General features: G+C 38.4%; 1 protein-coding gene across 5 annotated transcripts in view; it reads left to right on the forward strand.

Annotated features, from left to right (window-relative positions):
• OGDH (oxoglutarate dehydrogenase) overlaps positions 1-21,930 on the forward strand; it is an 82,956-nt gene that overhangs the window by 9,499 nt on the left and 51,527 nt on the right. For 2 of the 5 annotated variants that reach the window (XM_060787209.2, XM_060787210.2), the window contains exons 3-6: positions 1,577-1,765; positions 4,269-4,371; positions 11,529-11,573; positions 16,369-16,484. In XM_060787209.2, the coding sequence (XP_060643192.2) occupies positions 1,577-1,765; positions 4,269-4,371; positions 11,529-11,573; positions 16,369-16,484 (453 nt within the window). Of the gene's footprint in view, positions 1-1,576; positions 1,766-4,050; positions 4,142-4,268; positions 4,372-11,528; positions 11,574-16,368; positions 16,485-21,930 lie in introns of all 5 variants that reach the window. The other 3 variants (XM_060787211.2, XM_060787213.2, XM_060787212.2) reach the window with 3 other exon arrangements.

Raw genomic sequence — 21,930 nt, forward strand, 5'->3', positions numbered from 1 at the left:
CATTTCAAAACTGTGGGATTTTCTGCCTTGAGATTCTGGGTTACATGGCTGTGTGAAAAGGGCACTAGGAGAAGGAGAAGTGGGATGAGGGGATCAGTGGAGATCTACTATTGTGAGATAAAGAGAAAAGCTTCCTCTTATCTATGTTCTTCACACTAAGCCTAATTGTATACTCTGTCATGACTTTAAATAAGGCATTTTGCCCTAAGCCAAGTTCCTTAGTTTGTTGTATGTTAACCCACTAATCATTTTGGTTACACTTTTCTGCAGCCACTAGTCAGAGGCCCCTTCTACACTGCCCTATATCCCAGGATCTGATCCCAGATTATCTGCATTGAACTGGATTATATGAGTCTACACTGCCAGATAAAGTGGGATAAGCAGATAATCTGAGATCATATCATGGGCTATAGGGCAATGGAGATCCAGCCTGAGGGCCGTTCCACACAGCCCTATGTCCCAGAATATCAAGGCAGATATGGGTTATCTGAGTCCACACTTGGACGATGTGACGGGAAAATGATATTAGTGATGAGACGCTTTGTGTTTTATGGCTTTTATTGTTTTATTGCTTTTATATAGTTTATATTATATGTAATGTTTTTAGCTCTATTTTATGTTGTTTGGGGACATTGACTGCTGGCTGTAAACTGCCTCGCCTTCAGGTTGAGAGGAGTGCTATATAAATATGGTAAATAAATGGATGAATAAATAATTGATATTCTGGGATATAGGCTGTGGGGAAGGGCCCTAAGAATGTGTTTGACCTTTTCCTCCCATATTCTTTTATAATCTAAGTGTTGCTTTATTTGTAACCTTTTTGTCTTTCTGTAAGATGAAAAAATTAAAACTACTAAATTAACTAAAGTAAGATCGCTGGGTGGAGGGTAGAAATCAAGAAAACCATGGTGAGGCTAATAACGAAAACCAAAACTTAGAAATGACACTGGCTGTGGGTTTCTGGGAGTTGTAGTTTTAAAATAATGTTTCAAGCTATTTTATTTATCGTGTCAGAAGCGAATTGAGAATACAGTTACGATGCATACAAAAACCAAAAACAAAGTGAAAAGCTTGGCATTGTACTAAATTTCCTTTGACCAGAAGCTGGCCACCTCTGGTGTGGCTGTAAGAAGGCAGGGCAGGGCTCAGGCTGCATTGCAGTAATTGGTCTGTGGTTTGCACTTCTCCACACTAGCATGTTTCAAGCTGGGAGCCTAAAATGCCACATCCACAGGCATCACTGCTTTTTACCCATTTGGTAAGATGTGCAGGTTGAGAGAGGAGGAAAACTATACAACTTATCTGCTAGAGGTTACATTTTGAATATCATTAGGAAATATTGTCTGTAGAAGTAAATACAGAAGTAAGAAAATGTTAAACAACATTTATGCAATTCCAAGAAATGTATACTTTGGTGTGTGCTGGAGTTTGATTGCAGAACGCCCGTGAATAGCAAAATCCATGGTGTCTCAAGTCCCATTGTATATCGTAATGTGGTAAAATGGTGTCCCTTAAATAAAAAGGCAAAATAAAGGCCAAAAAAGTGATTAAAATTAAAATTTATTTTTATTTTTAGTCATGGGACATATTCTTCCGCAATGCCAATGCTGGAGCTGTTCCAGGAACTGCTTACCAAAGCCCCCCTCCATTGAGTACCAGTCTATCCGCACTAACACATGCGCAGTCTCTGGTTCAAGCACAGCCGAATGTAGATAAACTAGTAGAAGATCATCTTGCAGTCCAATCTCTTATTAGAGCATATCAGGTAAGATTATTTTACACCTTTCCTTTTCTGTAGAGATTCTGACTTTAATTCCTAACTCATGATAAACCTGTGTCATTAAGGAGGCTAAAATATTTATTCTTTGACCACTAAGTGCCTTATATTCCTTGCCTACAAATGTATATGTGCCATTTTATGAATATGTATATGTGAGAAATGTATATGTCCCCTCAGGGAGATAGGATGGGATACAAATTTTTATTATTATTAATAATATTAATATTATTATTCTCAATATATTGAACCAGATAGCATGTTGAAATCCATTGATAGGCTATTTGCCAGTAAGTGGACAAATTAAGTACCATTGAGTGGTAATCTAATCACTTGTTCTTGAATAATAATAAAACAGGAAAAATTATGGGTTTTTTTTTCATATCAAAAGCGATTTTAGAAATTGCAAGTCGCTTCTGATGTGAGAGAATTGGCTGTCCGCAAGGACGTTGCCGAGGGGATGCCCAGATGATTGAAGTTTTACCATCCTGTGGGAGGCTTCTCTCATGTCCCCGCATGAGAAGCTAGAGCTCGACAGACAGGAGCTTATCCCACTCCCCGGATTCAAACTGCCAACCTATCGGTTGACCAGTCCTGCCAGCACAAGGATTTAACCCATTGTGCCACTGGGAGTTCCTAATTATAGAATTAACCATGCTGAAATGAAGCCAAATGCATCTGGATCCTGTTGATCTCATATCGTAAGCTTATAGTTGGCCTGTTGTTTCAGAAACAGACCCAGGCATCAGAATAAAATTAGTTTGCTGTTTTCAGGGTTTTTTGTTTTGTTTTCAGAAAACAAAATCCATCAATTAGCCTGTGTTTTACAAAGCCTAAGTTTATACTTTGGCTCATGCCATTGCTGTGTAACCAGTTCTTGCTATGAGATGCTGCCTGCTTTGCAGAAAAATATTGAGAGTTCATTTGCAGCAGCAAAGTGTTATGGTTGTATCTGGCAAAGGGCACTGGCCTCTATCTATAATCACATATGGGATTTGGGGAAAGGGGAAGAGTACTAATTTATTTTCCTAAGCAATCTAGAAAACATAGACTAAGACATATTTTAAAATCTGATTAATCATATTAACATCTTCACACTGAGCTTTCAGAATGCAAGTTGGCATTACTAGCCAAGGATATATGTAGTCTTCTAACATTTTATGTTAGAAGCAGAACTTTCCACACTGCCAACCAGCATCAGTCTGGCAAGTTGAAAACCCTTTTGCCCAGGTGTATAACCAAGTTGTATAGGTTCTTCATATACTATGTGATATCTGTTATATTCGATGCTTGGCAGAACTTCTTTTAACATTTATGGTCTCCCCTCCCCTTATGGAAACAGGCTTATTCTTATGTGATTTTACATAGTTATATGTTCTTTATAAAATGTCTGGAGTAGATGAAATCATACTCATTTAAAAATGCTTTGAAATTACTATATGCTTCAAAGTATAGCCTTTGGGACACATTCTTCCTCATTGCAATGTCTTCATATTTCCTATTACTATTCAAGTTCTTCACATAAAGGAGTTGGTAAGTCAAAGTCATCTTGTTTTACAAGTATTATAATTTAATTATTTGATGAATACTTTATACCAATGTTGCTCAAACTCTGCTCATCCATATATTTTGGACTTCAACTCCCTGGTAAGCTGGCTGGAATTTCAGGGAGTTGAAGTCCAAGACACCTGGAAGAGCAGAATTTGAGAAACACTGCATAATACATTAGAAAACCGATTATTTTGAAGTTCAGCCATTATGGAGGATTTTAAAGAGGAAAATGATGTCTTGGTGTTTGTTTCAAAAGGCTCAAATTTAGATAAAAATAGTGTTAATTCACAAAGATGTTATCCAGTAGGCATAATCATCGGAATCCCATATGCCTACCTATAATATATATATTGGCTGTAAAGGTAGTCCACAAAAACCATGATCAACGTTACAGTGAAAGCATTGAAATGGTAACAACCAATTACCTAACGTATTCTTTTTATAGTATGTTTCTAAGAAACTTTTGAAAATTAAAAATGTCAATTTTCTTTTAAAATGAGTATATGTGTTGGTTACTAAAATATCTTTGTAGTACACCTAAGCCTTGCTTTACCAAGATTTGTAATAACATTATCGCTTTTATTAAATTCTTAAAGAAATTATCATAAGTTAGTTGCAGAGTGAAACCATGTTCAGAAATACTATTGAAATACTATTGAACAGTACTGCTCCAAGTGAAACCGCGTTTTACCAACGTTTACTAATTTTGTTGTTGTTTCCAGGTCAGGGGTCACCACATTGCCAAGCTTGATCCTCTCGGCATTAGTTGTGTAAATTTTGATGATTCAGCAGTAACTGATTCTCCAAACGTCGGTGAGAATTATTCTGCAAATTAATCCTAATGTAATTTTTAACTTTTATACCCCTTTCCTTTCTGTTCCCCCTTCCCCATCTCTCTTTCGGTGTCCACTTTCTTTTTCATCCCTGGCCCATTTCATAGATTCGAGGGCATCATGTAGCACAGCTCGACCCACTGGGCATCTTGGATGCTGATCTGGACTCTTCCGTTCCAGCTGATATTATCACTTCCACAGACAAACTGGGTGAGGGCTCCGGAAGCAGTTAGTGCCCGCATTGCTTGAGCTCCTCTCTCACTTTCACAGCTTCTAAATAGATTGCTTCACTAAGTCTGGAGGGAAAGGTCTTAAGTTTCCTTCATGATGATCACTCTTTAAAAACTAAATGGCAGTCAATAGCGTCTGTCCATTGGCACCTACCACTGTAGTCACTAGTTGTTACATGCACCAGACAGGACAGCTTGCTCTCTTAATTTCTTGGTACTTTTAGTTCAGTTAGAAATGGCTCTGACTAGGTTAGCAGCGCAAACAACCTGCCTCTCTGAGGAAATGAATAATATTTGGGGGCAAGTAAAGCTTGGGCTTTCGAAGTTGCCTTTACCATCTCTCAACCATGCAGTATTCTAATGATAAGTAGGGTTCTTGCTTGGAGCAATGGTGACTTCCGTCACCAGCAAAAGTCTTCAGACAAGTGTCACGGTGGCATTTGTGCATTCAGTTTAGTAGCAGTAGTAGTAGTAGTAATAATAATAATAATAATAATAATAATAATTTTATTTCTTACCCACCTCTCCTCAAGGCTTAGTTGTCATCATTAGGTTTAGTTGTTATCATTACAATGTTAGGGCAAGCTGCATAGCAAAGAAAAGCTGAATATGTGGTTTCAACTTCAACCAATGGCTCTGTCAGTGATCATGCCAAGGAAGCTTTGGAATGCATTCCCAATTCTAATCAAGAGACTGAAATTATGAGAGGTGCATGTGTGTCACTCAGGTGAGGGTGTGTGTACTGATCAGATTTTGAAATTTGGTTTTCCAGTCCAATCCCTAATTTTGATCCCAGTAGTGTTTTCTCTCTTTTACTAAGCATAGTGCAGGTTACGGTGGCTGAGCTCTATTGATTGCTGTGCTTTCCACAGGTTAATCAACCTGGCTCCGCAAGCGCTTCTAAGTAGCATGCTTCTAACTTAGCATACAATAATAATAATGACCACTAACCCCTTTCAAGATTGACATGTGATTAGAATATTCATGCATGTGATGTAAACAAATGATCTACTTTTGGGACATTCATAAATGGCACTCTCATACTTGGTGTATTGGTGAAAAAACAAAAATATAATTGATTAATATTTTCTATATGTCTCAACAGTGCTTCTCTGTTGATGTGTTCGAGAATATGCACACATCATTTGATTGGTTACATGGTAATCAGTTGGCATTCGTAAGTTATTGCCTTCTGTACATCAGGCTTCTGTGGGTACATGGGTGTCAACTGTAGGATCAAGAAGGTTTTTATCATGGTTCTTGTAGGAATCTCAATATGACTTACAGTAGCTTTCCCAGTTCTAACAAAATTATTGAACCATCTTCAGAAAACCTGTTACATACTGAATAGCCAAGTGCTGTATCATACAGTTCATGTGGGGTTGTAGTGACAGTAAGTGTAAACAGAAGTGACATTTTGTAGCAATATATGTGTGCATGTAGCTTCTGCAGGGTAGGATATCAGACTATGAAGCCCTTTTTTCTCTGCTTAAAAATAGATATGTCTTCATTAATAGTACTGTATATTATATTTATATAGTAATTATATATTTATATTACATGTTATAATATGGTATAATACAATATAGTCATAATTAATACAGATATTGTACTATGCTGGTAGTGTAATATTTTGTAAGTATATATATATCTTGTAAGCAGCTCTGAGTTCCCTTCGGGGTGAAAATGGCGGCATGTAAATGTCGTAAATAAATAAATAAATTAGTAATACGCACAAATACAAAGGCATTCAGTTAGATCAACATTTTGCTACCTCCGCTTTTCTGTCTATGCTTATATGTGTAAATTCTAAGGTTTTACTATTCCCATGTATAAGTTCACTAGTTTCCAAAGAGAATGTATGTATGCTAAATTCTCATGTTAACTTAGTTTGACCAGAAGGGTCTTAGTATTTTCAAACTGAGGCTGTTTTAAGGTAACTAAAGGTACTTGGTGTTTCTACAATTTACCATTTTTGATCTTTGGAATTTTTCATACGTTGTATTTACTGGAATTTTGAGACAGTATTAAATGTGTTCTGATAAATATATACCATGACACATTGTTACTTTTAGTGATAGATGCTACAAATTATCTTTGAAAATGAGATATCAACAACAGTACAGTGATTCCAATTGCCATGGAACACCAGTATGAAACAGTTGTATATCCATCATTAAGTAGTATCTTTCTGTTCATTGTGAAATACTATGGTTGTGTCTTTTCTGAACTACCAAAATAAATAAGCAGGATGTTGTGTGCCAAGGTAACTGCAGTTTTGTGACGAGGTACAATTAGTATAATTGTATCTCGTTCAGATTCAAATTGTTCCGATTGAAATTACATCAGATTCAAAAGAGATAAAAGTGTGGATCACCATGCACTGCTAGTGATAAGAAAGGGAACAGTTAGACCTACAAGCCATAGTTGAGAGTCCCATCCTTGTTTCCGTTTCCATCAGAACTTCACCAGGTGTTGGGTATAGACTCCCAGTCTAGTCTTTGCAACATTAAGAGCTAGAAAGATACATAAAAATTCAGCTGACATCCTAAAGATCTCTTATATTGAATTACATGCATGGAGAAGATAAGAAGTTGCATATGCCATATCAGATATTTTGTTCATATAATCCATTCTTGTTTACTGTGCCTTGACAGGGCTGACACTTTTCCATAATCTAATTTTTAAAGCTGAATATGGATTGAACCTGTGGCATTCTTCATGTAAAGTGTATGCTCTGCTACAGCACTTCTTCCTTCAATAGCTGAGCAGGAAAGAACAATGTACTTGTGTTCTGTGAAAGTCACAGATGTCATTTGCTGTTTCAACTAAGGATGGTATTTTGCTGAAAATGTACCAGAACAAACATTTAGTTCAGAAAAAAGTGTTACTAATTTCAAGGTAGTTGGACAAAAGGAAATTACCTTTCATCTTTAGTACAAAAAAGTTTTGTTCCTAAACAGAGATGAGTTATCAGTCCTGAGTTATTTTAAGAGCTCTTACAACATATACAGTTGGTACTCATTTTCTTGATATGATATTAGCTGGCATCTGTTGTTTAGTCCTAACCAAAGTAGGGACAATCAATTGTTGAAGGATGAGTTGACACATAGACAAGGCCTGTTGTTCCAGTGAGTCTAGCAGAATTTAGACCAATATCTCATATATGTGCAGGATTGTTGAAATGCTTACATAATCAACTTAGATGTAATTGGGTTATGAATTTTTTTAAAGTAATGCTTGTAGTAGAGCAGCAGAAAACAAGTGTGCTATCATGTTCCCTCTCAAATGCCACCAGTCAACTGCAGCATAAAATGTGTTCTCTCTGTTACTGCCTTTAGATTTATTTTATTTATTTATTTACAGTATTTATATTCTGCCCTTCTCACCCTGAAAGGGACTCAGGGCGAATCACAGAACACATATACAGCAAACATTCAATGCCGATTATACAATGACAAGACAGACAACAGTAGAGGTACATATAGGCTTTCCCTCCATTTTTCAGCATCTTTGGAGGCTGTTCTCCATCTCCCTGCCGAAGAGCTTCTTTATTTGTAAACTTCCTCCTTTTTTCTGATTGAAATGCCGAGCCTAAATATCTCCCCTCTTTAATGTGGTTCCTATTTATCTACTCACATTTGTTTTCAAATTGCTAGGTAGTCAGAAACTGGGCTAAAGTTCAGGAGCTCATCCTGACCCAGGCTTTGAACTGTAAACCTTCCAGTTGGCAAGATTTATTGCAGCTTGGTGATTAACCTGCAGTGCTAAAACCTGGCCCAGAGCTTAATTCATCTTGTTTGCTTTAATTGTAGACAGTCTGAAAAGACGACTCACACAGATGATTGTGAGTTGTCTGCATTAATGGCTAAAAGACGGAGTGTATTGCAAGTTGCGGTTGACTAGGCAACTTAGACCAATTTTTTGGCTTTTGCTTTGTACTTCACCCAGGAGTCTATAACCAACAGATCCCTAAAGCATGTTGCTCTGACTTGATTTCTTTAAATAAGTCCAAAAGCATTCTCTGTCTTGACAATGGTCTTTCTCTAGAAGAAACCCCTGGATCTAAGCATTTTTCTAATGCCCAGCCCTCTGTCTCCAAAATTCAGGGGTTTGTCATTCTGCCTACAATGTCCTCAGTCAGCTGGTTTAAAGGACACAGAATGATGACTAATCGGGAGTTAAATTTCCATTGCAATGTATGTTTATACCGTAGGACTGTAGATGCTATTATTTTACAATCATAGAGATAACACTTTTCAAGGTGTACCTGGAAGACCTTTGTACTCAGATATTAGTAAGAGACAGTATTGACTTAACTTCCTGGCATGACACATTCTAATGGTCTCCTCATAGCAGGGATTTTGCATAGGGCAAAAAGGATTTTGGGCATTGAGTTCATTTGAGATGGATGAAACATTGGTGGTGATTACACTAATAAGAGAATTAGGACCTCAGCTGCTGCAGTGAGAGCAGAACTGGAAATTTACACAATCCATGCACAGTCTAAACTTAGAGCGTACAATTATTGGTGTAAAATCAATGTAACGGAGCCTGATAGACTCCCAAAATTGTGCCTACTAGAACGGATAAAATCCCAAGTACTGACCTCTTGGATTACATAACTGACAAATTATATAAGAAGTTGTGGTCTTCCTCTCTCCTGCGCCTTAAATGACCAAGTAAGAAAGGGTGCTATACAAAGAATTTTGGATATAGAAGCACAAAAAGATATAGCTACCCTCAATAAGACTGCTAACCTAAAATGGCTGAGTCAATATAAACGTACCTTTCAAACTGCTAACTACCTAAAAATGCAAATACCAAAACATCTTGGGGAGGTATTCACTCGAGCTAGATTTGAGTCAGATACGGGAGATTTAACAGCATCCCTTATAATGAACGGAGTTGTATCTGCGGGGCACCTGAAATTGAGGATACAGCACACATATTATTTGATTGTGAATTGTATCAAAAGGTGAGAGACTTCCACCTTGGTCCATATATCAAACGGACAATGTATTGGGAATCTCACATCAGAACAACATATTTTTTGTGTGGCCAAGACCCAAAAATAACATATAAAAGAGCTCTCTACTTAAGCAAAACAATACGTCTGTCAGGATGTGCCTTCATGTTCGAGATTCCAAGAAGTCTTCTTCCTGACACTAGGGAGTAGTCATGATAGATGGGTTTATGGCAGGGACATCTGGGCATAGTATTCGCTTTGAAGCTGTGGGAAAAGGAATCTTAGTCTAAACTTTGATAAGCAAGGGGGAGAAGGAGGGGGCGAAGCCAGGAGGGGGGATCTGGAGACTCTTGGCGGGAAACCTCAGTTCTCTCTTTGACTTTGTTCTGTATGGACTGAAATAAACTCCAAATCCGAGTACCTACTTGTGAGTGCGAGTTTTCTCTAAGACCCAGCGGAACCTGACAACGTCTGAGTACCACATATGATGGGCTGATTGGAGTAAATTGTAGAGTTGATAAGGAAATGTGATGTATATACTCGGCTTGATCAGTTTATCAGTTTTATCATGTCTTATCATATTTATTTACTGTATTGTTATAAGTGTATTATTTTAACTTACTACATGGCGTGTGATCGGGTCTTGTCAGGCCTTGTTGTTCTGTTTCTTTTTGTGATATGGCCTAAGGGCTAATCAATAAAAATTTCTACTACTAGAAAATAAGAGAATTAGTTGCCACTTGGCTAGTAAACTATTGTTTTTTAAGATAATTGGGGCAAAGCTATTGGAAGTACTGTATATACTCGAGTATAAGCCTAGTTTTTCAGCCCCTTTTTTAGGCTGAAAAAGCCCTCCTCGGCTTATAATTGAGTCAGTGTTATTTATTATTTTACTCTGTAATTAGTATTATTTTTATTAGATTTATTATTATTATTACATAATTATTACACTTACATTACTTTACTCTATTATTATTTGTATTACATTTATTATTTTACTCTATTATTATTATTATGCTCTATTGTTATTGTTATTATAGTTATTATTTTACTCTGTTATTACCTTTATTATTTTACTCTACTTAGTATTGTTATGATATTTATTATTTGACTCTATTGTTATTTTTATTATTACATTTATTATTTTACTCTATTATTATTATTGGAAGGATACGTAAGCACATTTACATGGAAGAAGGTTAGAATGATGGTTTAATCAGAATTGGAAAGTCTTATTTTAAATTACAGCTTTATATAAATATGAAAAACATTTCACCTACTGATGTCTCAATTAATGTAATTTTATTGATATCTATTTGTATTTTGAAATTTACCATTCGCGGCTGCATTTCCCACACTCGGCTTATACTCGAGTCAATACGTTTAGTTTTTTGAGGTCAAATTAGGTGTCTCGGCTTATATTCGGGTCGGCTTATACTCCCTATCCTTCTAAAATAACTCTGAAGATAAAAGTGGAAGAACCAGAGTGGAATAAGAATATGAATTTGAGTACACTACTGTCATCATCTTGTAGGCCAGCCATGGGCAAACTTGGGCCTTGCGAGTGTTTTGGACTTCAACTTCCAGAATTCCTAAACAGCCTCAGACCCCTTTCTTTCCCACCTCAGCCGATTAAGCTTAAGTTTGCCCATTCCTGTTGTAGGCATTATAAGTATGAATAAAGTGTTTAAAAAGTATAAAGGATTAGCTGGTTCATGTAAACCAAATAATGAGATTCTGCCCTAAATTTTTTGCTTGTACGGTTATAATGTTTGACTGGAAGTCTGCTCTAGAGACCCCTGATTTGATAACTTTTATCTGTGTATTTCTAGGACGGTAGTGAGGAGATCACAAATCAAAGAGTAGCTACTAACTATACAGTTTAAACTTATATGCCTCTTTTTCCTTGTACATCCCTTGTGGTCGTCTCTGGAAGATTCATCCAAGGATGTCTTTCCCCAGTTGTAGTGCTGTCATCTTTTATTCCAACCCCTTTTCTTTCTTGGTGGTTTTGATTGTGTATGTGTAGACACTGTGTAAAAACTGCCTTTCTCTTTACATGACTATTTTCACAATTCTTCAGGGTTTTTTTTTTAAAAAAACAACTAACTTTGACTGGGTCTCTCTGTCTTTTCGTTTCTGCATCCCACCTCTCCCTTCTTCCCCAGATCTTGCAGTATTCAAGGAGCGGCTGAAAGTGCTAACAGTAGGAGGTATGCAAATAATGAGCATTTAACCCTTCTGGAGATTAGGACTCTCTGAAAATAGTTGACTCTGGGCATGTGCAGTTAGGTAAAGTTATGGCTTGTCTCATCTTTCAATGGTACTCCATTTTTTTTCCTTTCGCAAATCATTAAATGTAAACCCAGTGTTTGTAATCAGACTGCTCCATTTGCCGTGCTCTTCTGTTACCAACTCTTCTATTTAGTTCTACTGGTGGTCATTTTTCCTATTGTTTGTTCACCTTTCCTTTGTCTTGTATTGAGTATTTCGGAAAGCATTGCTATGCTTTGGCATCCTAGTAAAGTGCACTTGTTATTGGATGTTCATCAGCACGTATCCAAGTGGGCTTGCTGCAGTGGTGCTTAGGTTGACTTGTGAATGTTAATTTTATTTTCGTTGTGCAAAGTGTTCCACACAGATGAATCGTATTAGGACATCAAGTATCTTCTTAAAGCCTTGGTTATTTTTCTGCAGTGCTAAAAGAATGCCATTTCTTTGGTTTCCTTCACTGTAAGCTTGCAAAAATGTCCAAATTTGTAATTGTAAGCACTCTCAAATAATTGAAGTGAGTAATATTAATGGGGAAAAAACAGGAATCCCCCTGAAATGAGGTGCTTGGAATGGAACTAACGTATCTGGTCATCTTCCTGACAGGTTGGTGTTTCTGATGCTTGTCATTAACATATAGGAAGTAAAGTTGATTATAGAAATTCCCCCCTAGTGCATGTATGAAAACCAATATTCTTCCACTTTCCTGATATCATTTGAACTTATAGTCTTTTAAACGGTATCCAATGGGTCTTTGATCTGTGTAAACTGATCAGATTTCAGTCCGATGAATTATTATTATTATTATTATTATTATTATTATTATTATTATTATTTCACATTGAAAGCATTGCATAAATAAGTATAAAACCGATAAAAATAAAAGGAGCACAAGCGACTAAATATTTTTTGACCAAATACGGGCAATAGCGACTGCATTGTCTGTAGCTTTAAACAATTCTTCCTCTGTACATGAGGCAGGACATTGTGGACAAGCATGCAGATTCTGGGTTGTTTGTTCTGCTCCACAGTCACACAAGGTAGAGGGTTCTTTTAAGTCATGCCATTTTGCCAGGTTGTCTTTTGATCTGCCTACTCTGTTCAATTAATAGAAGTATTATTAACTGGATTCTAGCATGTTTAAATGGTAGATTTCTAAATGCTGTGAGTCTAGAGGTGCCTTTAGACATTAAAGAGTAATCCTGAAGTTGTCTGTCCAGTCACTGCAGAATCATGAAGTTAAATGGTGTCAAGAGTGGAAGTATAGGCCTTCTATAACAGCAGCCTATGTAGAGATGTCAGCTCTTGTTTTGTATTTTTGGGAGCATTTATATCTTACATTAAAATCCTTGCCAGTCATGTTTTCTTTCTCCCGAGCATCTTCTTTGCGGGAGGAAGTTAAGTGTTAGCTACAAGATTAGAATATATCCTATTGTAAGTATGCATAATACTGCTTATAAAATGAAGATTTTCAGATTGAGGAGTTAGCTGCATGCTAAGCCCTTACATATTTCCAATTTGTGCTCTTTAACAAGGGCTGGTGAAGCAGATGTTCCTCAGAAGGATGGGACTCCAGGCCTGTATACTGTTCTATGGAATAATGCCTGGTTATTACTCATGGAAAACCACCATGCAGTGAGCATGACTAAATATTACGGATGCTCCTTTTTTATCATTAAGCTTCATGGAAAGTTCTTTATATTGTGCTGCTTCCAGGATTATATTGTATTCCACATAATGAAGCAGAAATATGGTTAAGCTTAAATGTTGAGCAATTAGTCTGTTATAGGAACAAGAATGAGAAGAATGATATCCCCTGTTGCACTAAGTTACTAGTGGAAGTGCTTTCAAGTTTCCTACCCCAAGAAATAACTCCCTTCACCCCCCCCCCCCCAAAAAAACAAATGTCACCTACTCTTGCCAGCTTTCTACCAGTGAGCTTTCATTTTACTAGGTCATTGAACTTGCATTTCATTTTTATCTTGGCTGGAATAGATACTTTGTCAGCCTGCTGGTTTTTTAGTATTTATTTATCGTGTCAGGAGCAGACAGTTGTGTTGCATTTTTAACAAACAAACAAAACAAAACACAAAGTTTGCAGACTTGGGATTCTATGGCCCGTCGCAAACTAGGTTTCTGCTGGAGAAATCCTTGCTAGCAAGTCCCTGACGTCATGAGCCTGCGCCTCTCTCCCCGCCCCTTTCTCCGCCCCTTTCTCTTTGCGAGCGTGGTTTTTCCTTTGCTAGGGCAGCATTGCCCGCATTTTCTCTCAGTTGAATTCAGCCAACTGAGAGAAAATGCGGGCAATGCTGCCCTAGCAAAGGAAAAACCACGCTCGCATGGAGAAAGGGGCAGAGAAAGGGGCGGGGTGAGAGGCGGAGTCTCGTGACGTCAGGGACATGCTGGCAAGGTTTTCTCTCGCAGGAACAGAGTTTGCGACGGCTCTATTAAATGTCCTTTGACCAGTAGCTTGCCACTTGGAGTGCCTCTGGTGTTGCTGCAAGAAGGTCCTCCATTGTGCATGTGGCAGGGCTCAGGTTGTATTGCATCAGGTGGTCTGTAGTTTGCTCTTCTCCACACTCGCATGTCATGGATTCCACTTTGTAGCCCCATTTCCAAAGGTTGGCTCTGCATCTTGTGGTGCCAGAGCAGAGTCTGTTCAGCGCCTTCCAAGTCGCCCAGTCTTCTGTGTGCCCAGGAGGGAATCTCTCATTTGGTGTCAGCCATTGATTGAGGTTCTGGGTTTAAGCCTGCCACTTTTGGACTCTTGCTTGCTAAGGTGTTCCAGCGAGTGTCTCTGTAGATCTTAGAAAACTATTTCTTGATTTAAGTCATTGATGTGCTGGCTGATACCCAAACGGGGTGGGCTGGAGATGTCTCTGCCTTGGTCCTTTCACTATTGGCTGCTACTTCCCGGCAGATGTCAGGTGGTGCAATACCGGCTAAACTGTGTAATTTCTCCAGTGGTGTAGGGCGCAGACACCCCGTGATAATGCGGCATGTCTCATTAAGAGCCACATCCACTGTTTTAGCGTGTATATTCAGCAGTAGAGTAGCATAGCGCAAGGGCAGATGTCTTCACTGTGTCTGGTTGTGATCCCCAGGTTGTGCCAGTCAGCTTTCATGTGATACTGTTTCTAGCACCCACTTTTTGCTTGATATTCAGGCAGTGCTTCTTGTAGGTAAGAGCACGGTCCAGAATGACTCCCAGGTATTTGGGTGCGCTGCAATGCTCCAGTGGGATTCCTTCCCAAGTCATCCTCAGAGCTCGGGATGCTTGTCTGTTCTTAAGGTGAAAATCACATGTCTGTGTTTTAGATGGATTAGGAATCAGCTGGTTTTCCCTGTAATGGGCAGTAAGAGCACCTAGAGCTTCGGAGAGCTTCGTTCAACCATCTCAAAGCTCCCTGCTTGAGCGGTAATGGCACTCTCTTGCCTGAGAACACCCTACGGAATTCATTGGGTCGCCAATGAAACTCTCTGTCCCTTCTGGCAGTGCCTGGTCATTTGTGTAAATGTTGAACATGGATGGAGCAAGCACGCTTCCCTGAGGCAGGCCGTTCTTCTGTTTCTGCCGTCTTTAGTGATTTCAGTGGGTTTTTTAGTGAATTTGTGGCAATGCAACAATATTTACCTTATTTGTAATCCAGTTTGGTTAGTTGTCTTTATTACAGGTTCCAAATAGAAATGTTGGATAGGAAATAGCAGTTTCCAGACTAATAAATAGGTAATCATTGAAGAATTTGTCCTTAATGTCATTAAGCTTCGGTTAAGCTTTTGTGCAGATTTTTTTCTGCTCCTTAGAACTGCTTGATCTCAGCTGAAATGTTTTTAATTATTCTAGTTGCTGATGCTGAAGTATTATCAAAGCATTGTGAAAGTATGTGATAGTCCTGGTGACTGGGAGATAAATAGAGCTTGACATTGTTCATATGGCAACCCAATGAATTCCGTAGGGTTTTCTCAGGCAAGGAATATTCAGAAGTAGCTTTGACATTTCCTTCCTCTGAAATATAGTCTGGTGTTTGTTGAAAATCTCCCATCTTAGCATTAACCAGGGCTGACATGGCTTCGTTTCCACCATCAGCCAGGATCTGGTGTTGTTAGCGGAGTAGTAGATATTTTAAAAAAATGTTGTGAGGGGAAATTTTCAAGACCAAAGTCTTTGAAGCGTGTTCTTCTATCACTTGTGAGGAGACCAGTTCACTGTGAAACCATGGTTCCCCAGGGTGAGCTATTCAGGAGAGTCCTCTGCAGAACCCTACGCGCCATCCATTATCCTGCTGCTTTTAGACCTTTTGGTTTGGGAAGCTGGTCCTTTCACTTTTTATGCTTTACTTTACTTTTAATTCTCAATATGTGGTGAAATGTGGTGATAATGTATGCTCGCTGTACCTTACATGATCTTAACAGATTTTACATTCCGAAGTGTGTGTATGTGGGTTTGAAATTCTTATTGATTCTTCCTCTAGATTTAATTCCCAATTATCATGGCAAGTATATCATTTGTGTTTATATCCTATGTGTCTTACAGAAACTTTTTGTTCTCGCTTACTCGTGTATCATTTTAATTGCTACTTGTTTTTTATTTGTACAAACCTCCTTGGTGCTTATTTTGTGCTGCTTTCTTGTCCCTTCCCCTTATCACCAAAACCTTGTTCCTATGCCATGGCTCTTTGCATTGGACGCCTTCTCCTGCCCCTTCTTTGCATTCTCCTACCCACGAAAATGCTGCAGGGTTTTATGGCCTGGATGAATCGGATCTTGACAAGGTTTTTCACTTGCCCACTACCACCTTCATTGGAGGAAATGAGTCTGCTCTCCCACTTCGAGAAATCATCCGCCGTTTAGAGGTAAGAGACCTGCACAGAAGCCCTGGAGACCTGACTAGGTGGTTCCTCTTGCTTTTGTAATCTCACAACTACCTGTGAGGTGGGTTAAGATGAGAGATACTGACTAGTCTTTCTGTGACCTAATCCTAATTCAACAATCTCTGAACTACAGCATAGTAATTAGAATTAAGTCATCAAGTTTGCAGATGACACCAGATTGGGAGGGATAGCTAATACTCCAAAAGACAGGAGCAGAATTCAAAATGATCTTAACAGATTAGAGAGATGATTGGCCAAAACCAACAAAATGAAGTTCAACGGGTACAAATGCAAGATACTCCACTTAGGTAGAAAAAATGAAATGCAAAGATACAAAAATGGGGACAGATGCCTAGCTCGACAGCAGAACATGTGAAAAAGATCTTGGAGTCTTCATGGACAACAAGTTAAACATGAGCCAGTCATGTCATGCAGCAGCTTAAAAAGCCAATGGAATTTTGGCCTGCATAAATAGGAGTCTAGTGTCTAGATCCAGGGAAGTCATGCTACCCCTTTATTCTGCCTTGGTCAGACCACACTGTGTCCAATTCTGGGCACCACAATTTAAGGGAAATGTTGACAGGCTGGGATGTGTCCAGAAAAGGGCAACTAAAATGATCAAGGATCTGGAGAACAAGCCCTATGAGGAGCGATTTAAAAGAGCTGGGCATGTTTAGCCTGAAGAAGAGAAGGCTGAGGGGAAACATGATGAGAGCCATGAGTGGGGAAGTCATAGGGAGGATGGAGCAGGCTTGTTTTCTGCTGCTCTGGAGACTAGGACACGGAACAATGGCTTCAAATTATAGGAAAGGAGATTCCACCTGAATATTAGGAAGAACTTCCTAACTGTGAGAGCTATTCAGCAGTGGAACTCTCTGCCCTGGAGTGTGGTGAAGGCTCCTTTGGAGGCTTTTAAACAGAGGCTGGATGGCAATCTGTCAGGAGTGCTTTGAATGCGATTTTCCTGCTTCTTGGCAAGGGGTCGGACTGGATGGCCACAAGGTCTATCCAACTCTATGAGTCTGTGAATATAGACTTAAGGTTTAATCTAGACTTTGTATACAATTATGGGAAGAACTTTCCTTCTCACATCAGTACACAACAGTAGAGAAATATATTTCCAAGTAACTCCCTTTTATTCATTTGTTGTATAGAAAGTGTGCATATCTTTTGATAGGAAATTCCCTGTGTGAAGCAGACTCCATGAACACAATTACTTACTAAAAGTAACAGCTGTAACTGACCCATAAACAGAATGGAAGGAAGAAGCTCAAGAGTGGTGACCATTTTTCTGTTCCTGGCATAATTACGTTAATTTAGAACAGTGTGGTGGACTTTTCTTCTTTGGAGGTCCTTAAACTAGTGTTTCTCCACCTTACTAATGCTGCGACCCCTTAATACAGTTCCTCAGGTTGCGGTGACCCCAAACCATAACATCATTTTCATTGCTATGTCATAACTGTAATTTTGCTATTGTTATGAATCGTCATGTACATATCTGATATACAGGATGTATTTTCATTCACTGGACCAAATTTGGCACAAATACCCAATGCGCCCAAATTTGAATACTGGTGGGGTTGGGGAGGGGGATTGTTGTTGTCATCTGGGAGTTGTAGTTGCTGGGATATATAGTTCACCTACAATCAAAGAGCATTCTGAACTCCACCAACAATGGAATTGAACCAAACTTGGCACACAGAACTCCCCTGACCAACAGAGAACACTGGAAAGGTTTCGTGGGCAATGACCTTGAGTTTGGGAATTGTAGTTCACCTGCATCCAGAGAGCACTGTGGACTCAGACAATGATGGATCTGGACCAATCTTGGCACAGATACTCAATATGGCCAAATGTGAACACTGGTGGAGTTTGGGGGAAAATAGACCTTGACATTTGGGAGTTGTAGTTGCTGAGATTTATAGTTCACCTACACTCAAAGAGCATTCTGAACTCCACCAACTAGAGAATTGGGCCAAATTTCCCACACAGAACTCCCATGACCAAGAGAAACAACTGTGTTTTCTGATGGTCTTTGGCAGCCCCTCTGATAACCCCTCGCAACTCCCCAGGGGTCCCGACCTTCAGGTTAAGAAACACTGATTTAGAAAACTCAGACACTCAGGACTCATCAGCAGTGACCTCTTCACAGTCTGTCTTAGCATCTCAAAATACTGCCCCCTGGATTCTAAATTTGCGAGTTCGCTTCTCTTCCCCACTCATTTCTAATTACAGTTTACATAAGGCACTTCCACTTTCTGATAAAGGCAGTACAATCTTGTGTCCTCTAGCCATTCGTTTTTAGTGTCATGACTATGCCTAAAAATAATTTCTAGCAAGGTTCGTTTAAAGGTCAGTCCTGTGACTGCTTGCCAGACATTTCTTTCCTCGTCTACTTGCACCTATTGCACTCCTTTTGCTTAGTATTAGAATTTTGAATATAAGAAACAGAAAGTCCAGCTAATAGTTTCACTTCAGACAAGCCTTTGCCCATTTGTTTTCAAACACGGGCCTTTCAAAAATACTTTATGCTTCAGTGTTACTAGCTAGTAGGCATGTGCAATTCGTGGATCTAAATGGTTCTAAAGTACTTACAAAACTAAAGTTCTGGTGGTGAAAACTAGGGGGTGCTGGTGCTTTGCTTCTACGGTGTTGCTAAAGTTCTGGTGATGAAACTTTCAGAACTCTAACACAACTTTCAAAATTTCATTATAAATGGCAGTTCCTAATGGGTTCTGTCGTAAAAATCACCAATAATGAAATAATGAAATTTTGAAAGTTTTGTTAAGAGTTCTGAAATTTTCACCACCAGAACTTTAGCAACATTGTAATTATAGTAATTATCACTGCCACCAAATTTGAGAAGTAGTCAGCAGTAGGCCTGGGTAACAACGGAAAAATTTGTTTCTAAAATCGATTTGTATTTGGGGGTTTTTTTTGTTTCGATATTTAAAATAATTACAAAATTTTCCTTTTAAAAAGTTCGATATTTACGAAATTTCGTAAATGTGAAAAAAATTACAAAACATTAACGAATCGATTTCCGAAACAATAACGAATCGATTCGTTAATGGCGGGCGCGACCGCGAAATACACTAAAAAACCTCCAAAAACTTCTGAAGCTTCCCTCTCCCTCTGTTGTTGACTGTTGGTGTGATATTATAATTTTTTTTCACTAATTAAACAAAAAACTTGCCCCAGACATGCGGAAATAATAACGAAACGACCTCAGAACAATAACGAAACGAATACAATAACGAAATACGAAGCATTTACAAAACATGTTTAAAAATTCGTTTTTTTAAAAAATTGCTCCAGAATGGTTCATTATCGTTTTGTAATTGAAAAAATTAACGAATTATTAACGAATTACGAATTAACGAAAAGAAACCGCCCAGCCCTAGTCAGCAGAGGAGTAACTAAATTACAAGCACTGTTGTGTAACAGGAGAGTAGAGGGAGATTTATTATTTATTTCTCTGTATTTCTGCCACCAACGTGAGTTAAGATGTATTATTGTGAGAAATGGCACACTGGACGCAGAATTGATGGAGATGAGGCAGTCTTCAAACAAAAGTTAACAAATTGATTGAGTACAAAGCGTGTGGTTGCAAGTTGTAACTTTTGTTATAGAACTTAGAACAATACTTGGTTAGTTCTTGTGGGTTTTTTCGGGCTATATGGCCATGTTCTAGAGGCATTTCTCCTGACGTTTCGCCTGCATCTATGGCAAGCTTCCTCAGAGGGTGAGGTCTGCTGGAGCTGGGAAAAAATACTTGGTTAGATGAAAGTTTCACTCTTTCAGGTTACACAGTATCTTCCTGAGGTGAAGCACTTATTACTAAACAAAGTTTCAATACAGGGATATCTCCCTTATCTGATCCTCCCTTGATCAGATACTTAATAAGCTTATTCTTTAGCCTTTCCTTAGACTAAAAGAATACTGGCTATGTTTCCCTTATCAGCCTCTCTAGCCTAAGAAACTTCCAGTAGCTTAATCTGTCTTTCCAAAGCCTCGAAACTTTGCTTCACAATTCACTCTCTTTCAGCTACCACCTCCTAATCTTTCCGACTCCTCACCCTCAAATCTTAACTGCCTCACTAACTGTCTGTTTTCACAACTCTCCCCTCTAGGCTCCTCCCACTTCTCTCTCTGCCGGCTTGCCTTGGTCTCCATGGCAACGCAGATGGAGGATTCCTTTGAAATAGGCCGCTCCAGAGTTACTGCAGCCAACACAAACCCATAAATACAGTTTAAATCATGCAAATTATTATTAACTTCCTCACACCTTCCACCCAAAAAAAGGATTATTTTTGGCCATTCAGAGTCCCTGAATGGGCAAAAATAATTTTAAAATTACATAACAATATATATATACAATATTCCTGAAATACAAACATATTATGGTTAAATACAGTATGGATCACATATACAAACCTTTAACCTTAAGATATTCTGGACAAGGCATCTGCGACCACGTTCCTTTTTCATTGTCTAACCATTTTCATATAACCAATCTATCTAAACATTTCTATATTCCTAAAGTGACTTTGTAAATATTCATTCACTATTACAAAACTTATACACCTAACACACTTCAATATAATGTATTTATATCTTATACCTATTGTATAAAACATATACAGTTTATCACTGTAATGACATCATACATTTTACAAGTCTGCAATAAAACAGGTTGACCATCTATAAAATATTACACTATATTATATATACATTACCTTTCTACATTAACACTTTTATTATTCAAGGTGGTCTAACCTTTGTAGAAAAATAAGATTTTTTTTCCTTTTACCCAGTTCCAATCCTCTTTTTCCTGATACCCAGACTCAAATTATAACAGGACAATACACCCCACACAGTTCCACATTCTTCTCTTTCTTCTTTTATCCTGGTCTTCCAATTATCAGTAACAGTTCTGCTTGTATAGAATTTGGAGGCTTGAACAAAGGCTTGCTTCAACGTAAAAGCCGGTCCTTGTGAAGATCTTGTAGTTCCTTGAACATCTTTTCTTGACATTGAAGAGAATTCACTGTCCTTGGAAGAACGAACAAGAATACTGTCCTTCTTCATGACAAACTCATCACTGCTATCTGGACGAACTTCCAAAGCTAGATATTGCAGCTTTTTCTTTTTATCACCATTAACATAGTCAGGGTATATTATTTCTCTTGCTAGTCCATCAGCTTGGCTTTTATCCACTCTTTCTTTCTCCGATATATAATTAGATCTCCTTTTTCTGCTTACTTCCCTTTCAGTTGTAGACATATCAAAATGCTCAGAGTTAGTAAGGAAGAGTTGATCTAACGTTTTACTCTCAGCAAAATGTCTCTCTTCTTTCAGCTCTTTTTTCTCCTCAGAGTTTACCACTTGCTCTGCAAGACCCATTGTCTCTATATTCTCATCACTG

The sequence above is a fragment of the Anolis sagrei genome, chromosome 7 (genome assembly GCF_037176765.1).
Source record: "Anolis sagrei isolate rAnoSag1 chromosome 7, rAnoSag1.mat, whole genome shotgun sequence".
Lineage (NCBI taxonomy): Eukaryota > Metazoa > Chordata > Lepidosauria > Squamata > Dactyloidae > Anolis > Anolis sagrei.